This window comes from Esox lucius, chromosome 16, assembly GCF_011004845.1.
Source record: "Esox lucius isolate fEsoLuc1 chromosome 16, fEsoLuc1.pri, whole genome shotgun sequence".
Taxonomy (NCBI): domain Eukaryota; kingdom Metazoa; phylum Chordata; class Actinopteri; order Esociformes; family Esocidae; genus Esox; species Esox lucius.
In genome coordinates this window covers 11,779,940-11,794,787 of record NC_047584.1, presented here as the reverse complement: position 1 = coordinate 11,794,787, position 14,848 = coordinate 11,779,940, and the positions used below count along the sequence as shown (strand labels likewise).

At 40.8% G+C, this 14,848-nt stretch overlaps 1 protein-coding gene across 3 annotated transcripts in view; it reads right to left on the bottom strand.

The window, feature by feature from the left end:
* Positions 1-929: 929 nt before the first annotated feature.
* The window catches only part of cacnb4a (calcium channel, voltage-dependent, beta 4a subunit), a 38,516-nt gene continuing 24,597 nt past the window's right edge, over positions 930-14,848 (bottom strand). For 2 of the 3 annotated variants that reach the window (XM_010879719.5, XM_010879721.4), the window contains 11 exons: positions 14,365-14,487; positions 12,367-12,497; positions 10,101-10,177; positions 9,034-9,053; positions 8,386-8,466; positions 6,039-6,097; positions 5,644-5,753; positions 5,344-5,495; positions 3,954-4,049; positions 3,608-3,802; positions 930-3,378 (listed from right to left, as the gene is read on the bottom strand). In XM_010879719.5, coding sequence (XP_010878021.3) covers positions 3,100-3,378; positions 3,608-3,802; positions 3,954-4,049; positions 5,344-5,495; positions 5,644-5,753; positions 6,039-6,097; positions 8,386-8,466; positions 9,034-9,053; positions 10,101-10,177; positions 12,367-12,497; positions 14,365-14,487 — 1,323 coding nt within the window. In that variant the 3' untranslated portion in view covers positions 930-3,099. The remainder of the gene's footprint in view (positions 3,379-3,607; positions 3,803-3,953; positions 4,050-5,343; positions 5,496-5,643; positions 5,754-6,038; positions 6,098-8,385; positions 8,467-9,033; positions 9,054-10,100; positions 10,178-12,366; positions 12,498-14,364; positions 14,488-14,848) is intronic. The other variant, XM_010879720.4, reaches the window with a different exon arrangement.

The following is a 14,848-nucleotide window of genomic DNA, read 5'->3' as shown; positions in this document are numbered from 1 at the left end:
GCAATTCATCTACACATAATACCACATAATCACAAAGACACAAAACAGATTATTCAAACCCTTTGCCATTACACTTCAATGCATCCTGTTTTTGCTTGGATCATCCTTAAGAACATGGTTGGAGTATACCTGTGGCACATTCAATTGACTGGACAATTTAAGGTGCCACAATTCACAATTTTTCTATTTTTCTGATGAGGCATAGATCTGGCAAAGTTTATATAAAATTTCAGAATAGTAGAGTGAGCTACATTATTGTGAAATGGAAAATGTTTGTAAACACAAAGACTCTTTCTAGAGCTGGTCTGGGAGAAGGGCCTTGGTCAGGGAAGTCACCGAGAACAGAACAACCACCCAATGGCCAATCAGAGTTGGGAGAATGTGCCAGAAGGACAGTGTTGTAAGTGGCTTCGGGACAAGTCTGTTAATGAATTTGAGCGGCCCAGCCAAAGGTTGGACTTGAACCCAAATGAACATCTGTGCAGAGTCCTGTAGATCGCAGTTCAACCATGCCCTCCATCCACTCTGAAAGAGCTTGAGAGGATCAATACGGAAAAATGGAAGAAATTGCCAGAATCCAGGTGTGCAGCTGGGAAAGGTATCCTCAATGAGACTTGATTCTGAGATCAATGCCAAAAGTGCTCCCATAAAGAACTGAATAAACAGACTTAATTCTTATTTACATGAGATTTTTCATTTCGTGTATTCTTTTAAAAGTTTGCTCACTTTGTCATTATGTGATATTAAGTGTAGACTGACAGCAACAAAATAAATGTAAACATGTATTAATAAAGTCTATAACACAACAAAATGTGAAGAAAGTGAAGGGGCCTGAATAGTATCTGGAGGCACTGTATATTAAAGCCCACATCTTCAGAAACATAAATATGTGAAAAGAATAGAGGCAATGGAGAAAACAGGAATCTGGACCATTATTATAACAGAGTTCTGAATTTATTTTACAAAATAAGTTCATATTAATGCAGCTTGTTGGTTCTAATTATACATCCATTTCCCATAAAACCTATTTCTCTTTCTTTTGGTGAACTGAAATGTGGTTTTACTCATGCAGTTCTGCATTTCCCTTTTGAATGTATTCTTTCACAAAAATAACAATAACACAATTTAAAACTCAAATGAAGCCACTAAGTAGCTGAGGAAGGAAAAGAATCTGCATGCAGCAATGTACACATTTGCATAGTAAATGATTCTCTTTTTTTCTAGATTACTTTTTTCTTCACCACATGCCTTCATATAATACAGCATAAACAGAAATCAAGCTTTCAACAAAAAGAATATAAAGGGAAAAATAAATATATGTCTTGATTTGTTGTGTTGGTGGAACTCATATTTCTGCTCCAAACTGCAGAGAATATCCATCCAGTCAGTACTCTTCACACTCTCTACACAAACAAACAACTAAGATGCTACATTTTGAAGATATGTATATGATTAAGAGAGATACCTTTCCATTGCTACAATACTAAATAAAAAGTATGAAAGGAGATGGAAGGCCATGGGTTAAGAATTAAGGCTGTGAATAAGTCATTTGTGATGGTGATATGCAATGCTTTGGAAAGTTTTGTTTTAACGGCAAGTGCATGGAAGACGTGGAATTGACAGAGGTTGGCAGATGGTTGGAAAATAGAGATGACCGAATGTTTGATATCTGACTCACAATTACTTTTGTTTTATAAAATCAAACAGACGTTATATCTTCACAGCAGACTGAAGCCTTCTTAGCCTATGTTATGACTAATTTCACTGTTTAAATATGAGTGCCCTAAACAACAGTCACTACAATGTCCTTAGTCTGGTCTAACAAATAGGCCTACATAACCCTGGAAAAATTTTCCATGACATACTGTATATGGACATAAAGACATGCTGGCATTGATCATTCCAAATAAATTAAACTTTCCTTCAATGACTGACTGAATTTTAGGACTTTCATTTACTATATTATACTTGAATTAACAAGACTGTTCAAAAAGAGAATAAAATATGATGCAAATGATATCCCTATAAGAGGCTGCATGTACAGTCGATGAGATGTGGCACACCTTAATCAGATTATCAATATTTCTCTGATTAGAAGTATACCCGTCTTCACTAAAGCCCATCCTCAGATCATTAGTAAATGATGAAACCATTCAAACAATTAAAACTAAGCAAAATGGGCATACTTTCCCTCTACTGTATGTGTGATCTAGTCTTCTGTTCTAATACAAAAACCTAAATTAGGCTATTTCCTCTTGGATGCAGCATACTAAACTGATAGGCAAAGTCCTCACAAAACTAGAAAGTTAAGGTACTTACTGTACTGCCTATAAAGAAGGGATGCACCTTTTCCTGATAGAGTACAAGATATGAAACTTGCAAGTCTTGCATTTTTAGAAAAGTGATATTTTGTCCTGTATCATTGAGAAGAAAAGGGGGATAGAAGCTTGGTAAACTAGAAGATTCCAAATCAGTACCCCCTATTAAGTCACTCAATATTTTGCCAAAAAGGAACTTTGCCTGCTCTAAGAAAGGGCAGTAGGCTACAGGACTGGAAACACTCACATCCAAGATGACTTTAAACAACTTAGTGACATTAATTTAAGATACAGTGCACTGACTCTGCTGCTATTGGCTCCTAGAAACGTGCAAAGAGGTTATGTGCTGATCAGGGAATGCTTGGTGCTGTCTGGCACTGGTTCACCATCACCAGCACGACAGCTAGCCCAGCTAACACCGAGGCAACAGGGAGTAGAGGGCTGGCAGACCATGTCAAGTCTCTGCCATGATGAAGTGAAGAAGACAAGCCTAGTGTTGGTCTCTCCTTGACCAAAAAAAACATGGAGAAAATCTGTTCCTTATTACATTTTTTGTTTTTTTCCACACGAGGAAAAAACGGAGGCATTGTGATTTCTTTTTTTTTTTTTTTTTGCCAGTCATATTCACGTTTCCAGCGTGAACCAGTGCCAGAGGGAAAGCGAGGTACAAACACTATAAAAAAAGTAGTTATAGTACATTTACACAAGAGAGCTGTCATGTGGTTCGGTTGTACTCGGTGTGAGGAAGAGAGGCTTAAGTGGTATTCGTGGGGTCTTCCGCTCAAAGCCTGTGCCTTGAGTCATGGCTGTAGCCTCCGGGTGATCCGTTGCGGTTGCGGTGGGGCTTGTATGTGTCCTGGTAGGGGTCGTGATAGTCTTCTTCCACTAGGGGGTAGTGGACCTGGTCCCGGCTGTGCTGAGAGCCGGAGGACAGGCGGTTATGGCTCTTCCTCTGCCGCTCGTTATGGTAGTTCTCATCTGATGGCATCAGGCTACGTCGCTCAACGGGGGAGTGGTCTCCCACTGTGTGATTGCTGTTCCTGTTTGAATTTCTCTGGCCCTGTCCAGAAAGAAGAAGACATGTAGTATATATCTGGTGTTTCAGCTTTGGACTTGAGCATTTTTGTATGTATCGCAATATTTGTAGTAGTATTATGAGAAAACCCCCAGTGGCTGAAATAATAGGCATACATTTTATTACTAACTAAGAACATTTTCTATGACTACTTTTAACCATGATAATTCAGCTAAAAACACTGCCATTATAGTCCTTGCCAGCACAGAATCACCTGTGGGTTGACCAGTCCAGTTATGGCTGTGGGATAAGGAGAGAGAGCAGTGGATCCCAGGTTACGGCCTAGCAAAGGGTTGAGAGGGGTGCTGAGAGAGGTGTGTGTGGCCCTCCAGTAGGCCTCCAGGTACTCTGCCAGGTGCTCACACGCATCCTCCAGCTGGTTTTCATCCAGAATGATGTCAAACATTTCCTGAGAGAGAGAAAATGGGAGCGAGGGAGTGGCTGATTCCAGTGCTAATAGGTTCAGTTGACAGTGTGTGTTGTGGGGTTTATAGTTTTTTCCGGAGGGCCAGAAAGTGTAGCGGTTGACAGGTTGGGTTGTGGTTGGGTTGAAAACCTACCGGGGGACATTGTGCTAGTTTGTCTGCTGCCACGAGCTGCACATTCAAGTGTTTGCTCTGGGATTTTCCTCTTGACTTGATCAGCCGCTGTAGAACCTGTGGATAGTGTATATACAAATCAAGCCAGAAGAGGGCAGCATTGGAAATCAGCCCTGGCTATTGCCCTGAGGCCTGAGGTTAAAACGGGAAAACAAGACTCTGTCTGGACTAATGCAGGAACAAGAGTGACAATCTGGAGTTGGGCTCAGAAGAGAATGGAATCAACACCACTGGGTCAGTTATCACAATTCATATTTTTGTGTTAGTAGGTTCTGGTGAACATATAGTTTTGAATGCTCTTTTGTCTCTCCCTCTTAACTGTATAGATTTTTTGAAGTGAGTAAATTTGAGGGCATCCCAAAAAGGGCCATTGCTATAGAAACGTGCACACGCATCAAAGACACAGATAACAGAAATAATTCAAATTTCTGTATGCTAAAATGAGCACAGAGCAGGACACAAGCAATTTCTATCAGGACAGGAAAGTTGACGTTTATAGACGTTTAACTGTAGCAGGATCAGGACAGTACAGAACAGTGATGTTCACGCACGTGCCAAACCTCTATTTCAGTGGTGGAACTGGAAAGAAAGTCAGATGGGAACCAGCCAATGGCATAAAATATTCCAAAGAAACGAATTGCAGTTAAAAGTATTTACCTTCCAGGACTGGGTTTTCTCTCATTTCCAAACCTTGCAGGTAGTAAAACTATAACCTCATTTTGGAATAAATTCTCCCTATTGAATAATGGACCCTGAGTCAGTGTAAAAAAGTAACGGCTGGATCTGTAAAACACGATGCATCATCCACCCATGTGTAGTCCAAAGCATGCCAGCAGCGTCTGAGATATCACAAGTGTAAGGGCAAGACTCATCTCCCTCAGTTTCCCCTTTTTGTCTACTCCATAGAAACATGTCCTTGTTATATCCAATTGTGTTATTATACAATTACATACAAATGACTGAAGACATCTGCGAATATTCATCATCTTTGATGCTTCTATTTTGGGGTGGATGTTGTAATGTGTGAGCAATCTAGAAGTACAATGATCATATGTCAGCTAGAAATAAAATTTCAGGTTTCAAGTAAAAGCAGAAATTCATCATAGCAGACCTTTCAGGCAAATAGGTTCCTTCTGAGCGTTGGGGCCCATGTAGTAGAATTCATGAGTTTGGGTCAAACAGGACCTTGTATTCTCAATTGCTTGTTGTAGTTCCACCATCCATTATGTGACACAGCTGACCTGATGTCGAGATGCCTTACTCCCCAAAGCAGAGTGAGATATCACACAAGATGCGCCAACATACCGTATGTTCCCCTAGTGCCCTCGAGTTCATTTTAGGGGGAAATTACCTTAGGAGAGGACACTTTAACATGGACGATGATGGGGGCTAAGGATGTCTTCATGAGTTGGGCCGGATGATTGATGGTGTCAGCATCCAGAACCACCAGCTGTAAGGATCTGGCCAGCTCAAAGATCCTCTCAATCTCACTCTGGACCTCCGCTGCAAGGTTGAAAACACCACTGATCACAGATGGTGGAGAAACAGCAACAAAACTCCACATTTGATGAAAACATAAAATACGGTAGGTGCTGATACAACATCTGCATTTAGGACGGAATAAGAGCATTCAGTGGCACCCAGACAATACCTAAGTTAGACCTGGTGTTGGATCTTTCAATGATGGCCCTCTTGCTGGGGTTGTTGAGCACTGACCTTTTGGCCAGAGCTATGTCTGCTGTAACCCTTGTAATAGATATCCTAAATGAAACAGATTAAAGGGACACGGAATATTAGAATCCACAGCAAACACACACTGGCCTCATACAGTAATCACCAGGTTTTTAATCCTAGACAAAACGTCCAGTCAAAATAAGTGGTCAAATGCGCTACATCTATTAGTATTTCTAACTCCTTCGCATATTTTCTGCACTAGCTGCAGTAGTTTGCATAGGGGCCGACAGCCGCCGACAGCCTGGGGCTACAGTAAGCATGCAGAGGGTGAGTAAGGTGTTCGGGGATAGGGCCGGCCACACGACTCCTCACCTGCCGTCAAACCTGTGCTTCAGGAAGTCAAAGAGCGCTTTCTGCATCATGTCTGTCACCTGGACACATGGCACACAGAGCCAGAGCAGCGACATGGGAGGGTGGCGAAAAAAGGTAGAAACAGGAGGGAAAAGAGCGGGAGTTAAAGAGAGGGAAAGTGAGGAAGGTTATGATAGACTGAAAGGAAAAAGAAGTAGGAATGTAATCTACCTCACAGCAAGCTAGACCTTGGTGACAAGACCCATTCCTTATGAAGCTTAATACATTGTTGGGGCAATGTTCAAATATAGATTTTTTTTATGGGCAAAGGTGCCCAAGGACATTAAAAGAACAGTCGTCATCCTTTTTGATTTCAGAATTAGTGCTAAATCTGTCTCATCTTTCTCCATTCACCACCATTAGCCATCCAATAAATATTTCTCCAGATTCTTCATTATGACATCCATCCACAAGGTCCAGTCAGGCTCCTCTTGCGGTGCCTATGAATTATCGGACTGGGCCAAGACATCCATCAAAAGACAAGCAGGATCTCTGGTTTCTTTCCACCTCATTTTCTACAGAATGAATCCGAGTTACATTAAATAAGGTAATTAAGGCCTACAATGAAGTGTCACAAAGACCAATGCCCATGTGATGAATTGGGCTCTAGTAGGCCAGACCAGTCTCAATTAATGATATTTTTGTATGGTATTTGAATTACACTCTGGAGATGAGAAAAACTGTAATTGTAAAGACAAGGCTAGCAAGGAACAGTGGGAAGCAATTGTTATATACTATAAATAAAACATATTATAAAGTGTGGTTGGGTCTTGGATGCTGATTTACTGAAATTGCTTCTGTTCTGATTACATTAGTGACCAGTTTATGACAACAAAAAGGCACATCAGGGTTTTGTGGCTTTGCTGTGGTATATTAAAGATGTTCCAAACCACCTTGTGACTTATTGGTAATTGGAGAGTTTGTTTTGGCCTGGTGCCCAGGGAGGGTAGTGATTTCTCTTTAGGGCCATACAAAAATAAATGTGCCTTCAGTTCAGTGTAGTATCATGAATTTCAGCCAAACAGTATCCAGAACCATGGCAGTTAATCATGGCCAATATATAATAGCCAATATGATACATTTCCTCTGGCCATATTTAATAAATATAGCTACCAGTTGGGAATCCATTTTGTGTCCACAATTTTCTTTCCATATATTTTATATATTTCAGCAAATGCTAACTTTTTTATATTTATTATTCAATACTTTTACTAATTCACTAGGAATATATTTTTATGAAAAAGGGTGTAAGCTCCCTTAACAATGAACATGAATGACAACCGCATCATGTTGTTCACAGCCACCAGTAAAAAATTCCAGATTTTGGACCATTATACGTTTGTAAGTTAGCCCAAAAAAATCACCTAAGGAGAAGAACAAATTGGGTCCCCATTCTAGACATCTTGTTTTTGACAAAACCTTTCTTCTTTTACACTGCACAAAGATCGTAACGCAGATGATTCCTTTCTTGTACACAGAGCTTCTTCCCGTGCTGTTTAGCTTTATGTTTCTCATTTCAAGCCATGATCTATTTTTTTAGGCTGACGTGTTTTACCCAGAAGGTTGTTACCACGGCAACACAGTGGAGCAGAGATGAGGACTGTGATTCTGCGTGACGATGATCTTGGCTCCCCACTTCCCCCGTACACGCTGAGAGAAAGATGTTGCCCTCCTTTTTTAGCAAGCTGCCATGGTGGTTATTGGCAATGAATGGGTGAGCCAGATATGTCTGTTATTGTATTTGGACACATAAAGCTGGGATACTTAGTTTTAACATACATGTTTTAAACACATATAAATTCATTATATTTGGTATACCCGTTGATGCTTGTAGAATATAACTTAAAATGCCTTATGACCCTAGCCCAAACGTTGTAGCCTTATTTTACTCCGATGTTCAGAAAACATGTAAATGTTAACAAAATGTATAGTCTCAAAAGATGGATAAAACAAACATTTATTGACATCTACAATATTATATTGGAATGTCAGGCCTTGAGGGTAGTTAATAAGACCTATCCCACAGCTTTTTCCTAAAACACCAGAAGGGTGATTGCTTTTCTCATTGGTAAATGGAAGGATCTCATCTTCAAATATCTAATGCGTCAGTGAATAGGGAGTTACTCCATGCCAGTGTGGGTCAAGGCTTCAAACCATCGGTACCGTCTCTACCGCTACACGCTCACAACCGTCTTCCATGACGGTCACAGAAACACCGGATGGCATTGTGTCACCGTTGCGTACTGTATGGCACCAGGTACAGCAGATTGGAATGACATCATAGACACATGACCATGGCCACGCCTACCTCATATCCCTTCAGGGACGGCCCTACCAGGACCACTGGTCTCATGGAGGGGACCACGTCATAGGCAGGGATGTGTTCAGTCTGCAGGTTAGTGAAGGACATTACTGCACTCAGTAACTAGCAACATGACAATGCCACAATGTTTAACATCATTCAGAGGAGCATCGGTTTGACCTATAATTAACTAATTATAAGTAAAAGGCAGATATAAAGTATATGTTATGGTGAAGTACACTGTATTATAAAGCTTCAGTACAGTTACTAACAATAATGTCAAACGTTAGAACAAAATGTTGTTGCTGGTCTAAATACAGTGTTCCTACACAGGTATGACTCCATGGAAAAAAGGTGGCTACTATGAGGTTTAGGGGATGAACTGTGCTTCCAACAACAGTGTGACTATAGGAGGATGAACTAAAGCAATCCAATACAAGCTTAAGTTCTTGTTAATGTAGTGACAAAGTGATATAATTAAAAATACAGTAAGAGGTACCACACAGTGTTTAAACTTTGACATGGACAGACATGCCAACCAAACGAGTGAGGTACTGCGACATACAGTACGTTATCAGTCCACATTCAAGTGGATCCTGGAGGTTACCTGTTAAGTCTGTATGTGGATTCAGGAACACAAAAGTGTGTACTTACCACCTTCTGCTTCTGCTTGCCTGTAAAAATAGAAAAGACCTGCTAAGTGCCATTGAATGCTAAGCAGAAACCTAATACAAAATATTTCCTTACAGAGGGATACGTTCAGTATTAGCCTAACAAAATGCCAGTCATGGATTTAAATATTTGATGGAAACATTAAATAGTACAATAATGGATGCAGATTACCTATCACACAAATAAATGAAGCATTAGATATACAGTATGTTTACAGTATATTTATGGTCAAAACACTTGATTTATTTGTTGCGTCTATCCCAAACCTTCCTTTGCAGATGACAGCCATTGGTAACTATTAAGTACCTCTGTGATGAAGCCTTTGGTAAGTTCTATTAGAATATAAGTGTTTGTTGAGTTATGAAGAAATTAAGAGAGCGTTATTTAAACGTATGTTTAGGGGCTTTCGTAAAAAGATGGGGCGTGATCCTTATATTCGTATAAAGCATCTCCGATCTTGACTTGTCATCAAACCATAATATATTGCCCAGCCGAGTTTGGGCTATGCGGTTCTGTTTGACATAAAAATTCATGGACTTAATACTGGTCCATAATCCTCTTGGAAGAAGAGGAGGAGGAGCGGCCCCAGAGTGCATGGCTCACCTCATCCCAGTCCAAATGAACATGCATGGCACATTCTGGAAGACACAAAGATCTCAGAATTCCACATTCCATCCACCAATCATCAGCTACTGTTCTCTATTTTTACATAAAAATGTACTCTTGAGATTGAGAGGCTGTAGCATTTCTGATGTAATTCTTAGAAATCGTAGCTACGCTTTTTTTGCAAGAGCAGAACAGAATGAGATTTTGCATCGTATTACTCCGATAGTGAGAACCATTTATTTGGTAGTACACAAATAGGAAGGGACTGATAGCTCTGAATTGGATATGTTAATAAACAACACATTGAGGAACAATGGCATGGTATGTTAGAGACAAGGACAACAGTTCTGTTTGGTTAATGAATAATTCAGAAAAACGACTAACGAGGTGCACCTCCTCGACAGACGCCCCTTCCCCTAATAGGCTTCTGTCCAGGCGCTCACCTGCGGAGGGAGGGTTGGGTTTGAACCCCCCCGAAACCATGTCACCTAGACTGGACGAGGAATTCCCACTGGACTTACTGCAAAGCAAAAGGGATAATAGAGAGAGAGAAAAGAGGAATTAATGTGGAACCCAGACAGTCTCATCAATCACTTGAGTCCCCCAGATCGGCATCCTCCAGAGAAACAGGGTCACTAACCCCTCTCTGCCTTTAATAAGTGTTTTTAATGTCAGACATCCTCCGTGATTCAATGTGTTTTAAATTTTTTTATTATTCTCTGTAATTACCCTGTGCCTGTTTTTATCTTTAGCATTAAAAAAAAAAAAATGTTACTGTAATGTGTGACATTATTTAAAAAGAAATGCTGTTTTGCATTTTAAATGTCTAAAATACATGTTGATTTCTGTCCATGTTGACTATGTAACAGTAGATTATATATACAGTGGGGAGAACAAGTATTTGATACACTGCCGTTTTTGCAGGTTTTCCCACTTATTGTTAAGTAAATAATTTGCATTTTATTGCATGACATAAATATTTGATACATCAGAAAAGCAGAACTTAATATTTGGTACATAAACCTTTGTTTGCAATTACAGAGATCATACGTTTCCTGTAGTTCTTGACCAGATTTGCACTTCTCCATACAGACCTTCTCCAGATCCTTCAGGTTTCGGGGCTGTCGTTGTGCAATACGGACTTCAACTCCCTCCAAAGATATTCTATTGGGTAATGGTCTGGAGACTTGCTAGGCCAATCCAGGACCTTGAGATGCTTCTTACAGAGCCACTCCTTAGTTGCCCTGGCTGTGTGTTTCTTCAATGTTCTTAATGAGGGAAGGAGGTTGTTGGCCAAGATCTCGCGATACATGGCCCCATCCATCCTCCCCTCAATACGGTGCAGTCGTCCTGTCCCGTTTGTAGAAAAGCATCCCCAAAGAATGATGTTTCCACCTCCATGCTTCATGGTTGGGATGGTGTTCTTGGGGTTGTACTCATCCTTTTTCTTCCTCCAAACACGGCGAGTGGAGTTTAGACCAAAAAGCTCTATTTTTGCCACATTAGACCACCAGCTCTCTTCAGGTCATTGACCAGGTCCTGCTGTGTAGTTCTGGGCTGATCCCTCACCTTCCTCATGATCATTGATGCCCCACGAGGTGAGATCTTGCATGGAGCCCCAGACCGAGGGAGATTGACCGTCATCTTGAACTTCTTCCATTTTCTAATAATTGCGCCAACAGTTGTTGCCTTCTCACCAAGCTGCTTGCCTGTTGTCCTGTAGCCCATCCCAGCCTTGTGCAGGTCTACAATTTTATCCCTGAAGTCCTTACACAGCTCTCTGGTCTTGGCCATTGTGGAGAGGTTGGAGTCTGTTTGATTGTGTGGACAGGTGTCTTTTATACAGGTAACGAGTTCAAACAGGTGCAGTTAATACAGGTAATGAGTGGAGAACAGGAGGGCTTCTTAAAGAAAAACTAACAGGTCTGTGAGAGCCGGAATTCTTACTGGTTGGTAGGTGATCAAATACTTTTGTCATGCAATAAAATGCAATTAATTATTTAAAAATCATACAATATGATTTTCGGGATTTTTGTTTTAGATTCCGTCTCTCACAGCTGAAGTGTACCTATGATAACAGACCTCTACATGCTTTGTAAGTAGGAAAACCTGCAAAATTGGCAGTGTATCAAATACTTGTTCTCCCCACTGTATCTAATCATTATATTTGAATGAGCACTGTACCAGTATCAATACAGTATTTAGTCATTTATTGAAGTATTGTTTGTCCATTGTTAGGAACAATTTAATCCACAAATTATTAAAACAAAGAGCTAGAAATGAAGTGGCTAATGAAAAGGATCATTTATAAATTGTGACTGTCTTGGAGATTTTGTGAGACAACATACCCACTGTTTTACCACAACTGTTACATAATGTAACCCTCAGCAACATGAGGCCAACGCTGAAGACAAAATGTCCTTTAAAATAGACAACAAAGAGTTAAAGCAGAGCTGAACGACTTGAAGGTTACAAATCAATCGTGAGAGTGACTGTTTCTCTCTGTCGTAATCGTCAGTGAGGAAAATAATATACAGCGACACGGTGAGTAGTCGCTTATCATGTTAGTCTCAATGTGTTTCAACATCTGTTATTGACATCACTGATCTGTTGTTATAAGTAGAACCCCTTAATCACAGCAGAGGCAGACCAGGAGTTGAGTAGGTGGTCTCCGATCCCACCCTGGATCCCACCCGGGCCTCGTCTTACCCGTATGAACGAGTACCCCTCTTCTGCTCCTGTTGTAGACGAATGTTCTCCAGTTTCAGTGGACTGGGGATGAATCCGATCTCACCATTCTCCTTCACCAGACGGCCGATCCACCATTCGTTACTGTACTTCTGTAGCGGAGGATGACAACATGTAACATTGCCGTGATGTGTGCGTGCGTTGCGAACCCTGATTATAGAGGAGTGTGTAAACTATAGGCATTGTTCGCACACCGACACAAACTGAAGAGAGTGCATAAACTCCACAGACACGCCAGGCTGTATAATGCACCCACTCCATGTGGTCCATTGTTATCGGTTGCAAAGCGGTGACATGCGTTATTGACATGGCTTCATCAAGAAAACACAGGCTGTGGCTAAAATGACACCCTATTCTCTGTACAGCGGCGACTCACCAACCCATCAACACCTGACAACAGGATAAGGGGAATATGCACCAAACCCCCTTTTACCGGCCCGAGTGCCCAGGCGGGAATAAGGCTGCCCAAGCGGGAGCCAGTCACACGTCCCATCTACTTCAAAGTGTCTCCAATGAAATAAGACTCTAAGGTGCATAGGATTCTCCCTAATACAGAGCTAAGGCAGCCAATAACAATACATGGAAGACAATGGACTACTACAAGTGCTTCATACTCTTGTTTCAAGGACATATAACGTAAACAGACTGAAAATAAGATGGTTAGGAGTGTTGAGATGCGTGTGCGATAAGACTTTTTATTCAGGATATACTGTACATGGTACATTTTCCTGAAAAGTAACAGGTATTATACTCATTAAACTCCAAGGAAGAACCATGCAGTGTGGTACCTGGACATCCACAGTCTCCACGCCGTTTAGAAAACACTCTCCTTTCTGTTCAGTCAATTTATCAATTCATAGACTGGGAATGTCACTAATTGCAAGCAATGAATGAGAACCCTTTTCACCTTTTCCTATCCTAAGATAGAACTGCTCGTCTGACCTTATCCAGCCGCTGGACTATAAACCAAATGCACATAAATGACCCCATGCTGTCTTTCATTGAAAAACATGTAGAAGCGTCTAGTATTTTATTGCAGAAATTAGGCTGGGTGTATCAGAATTTCCCATACATCCAACAGGAGTCTTTTACCTTGTTTGATATGAACATGTGACCTGACTCTTATTTTTGTTTATTTTTCCCCTAGAAAGCTTTCTCTCTAATTAATTTGTGTTCTAAGAACCCAGTTCTCTTAATTTATAGGTTATTGATGTTATAGGTTATTGCTGGCTAACAAGCAAGTGATGCCCCGTTAAAAAGTGCACACACAGATATCTGAATAATGTACTGTGCTTGTTTTGGCAACGTCAGAGGAGCACAACATAATCAACACATTTATTTATTCTTGGGGTTATTAACGGATGTGCCAGACTTGTTCTTGGAGCTGCTTCTGTCCTGTCTCGTCACGGCCTAGAGACCGCAATGACAACGGTTGACAAGTGGTGTCCCCCTATATAACCCAGCGTCTTGGGCTCCTGACAATATTTTTCTTCACTACACAGGGAATAGGACGCCATTTCAGAAACAGCTTAATGTCTAGAACAACATGAAGTAAAATGGTCTCAACTTTTGTTTTGTTTTACTTCCTTGGAGGAATGACGTGATTTCCATTGTGTAAGGGAGGCAAGTTTCCTTTGTGGCACTAGGAAACATTCTTCCCAACCCTCCACTAATTATACCTGTATTATATAATGTGTGTTCGGTGTGATTTGATTTGTTACATCTGTTTTGCTTAATAAATGTATCTGGTTGGAATTTAGCTTACAAATCCATGTGTCCAAATACATAAAACAAATACAAATATCCAGGGGGTGTACTTACATTTTCACGTGACTGTTATCAGTATGAAATAAAAACAGGAATTACTGGTTCTTATGATATCACCATTCTAAGCGAGCCGTGACAGATTCTTACCGTTTACACAAATAATCTGGTCACAAGAGCGTTTACATACTGTACCTCTTTAATGTGCAAGAAGTCCTTGGCATCAAAGGAAATGGCCGTTCCTGCCACAGGGACATCTTCATCCAGGGCTCCACAGTAACTGACATTTGTCTTTACAGCAAAAGCCACTGCCTTGGCCTAAAAATATACAGGAAATACCATTAGCTAGATACACTTGTGGGCAAAACCTGCTGTTTGTAATAATTTGTGAGCGTAAATCGTAAGGCTGGATGACATAGGTACCCAGCGGACGTCCTCAGCCAGACCAGTGAGTAAGAGCAGACAGCATATGATTACACCTGCTGCTGTTTGCTGTTGTTTTTCTGCTTATAAAACCATGGCAGGCTGAGAAGCTGAACAAGAAATGATCCCCGAAAGCAAGAGAGTACGAAGACATTTAGGAACGAGGACCAACTGCGCAGCTCTCGTCAGTATTCTAGTGATGGATATTACTCAGCTTGCTCTCTAAATAAAGTGTACAGTTGTTGAGTGCTGTCCT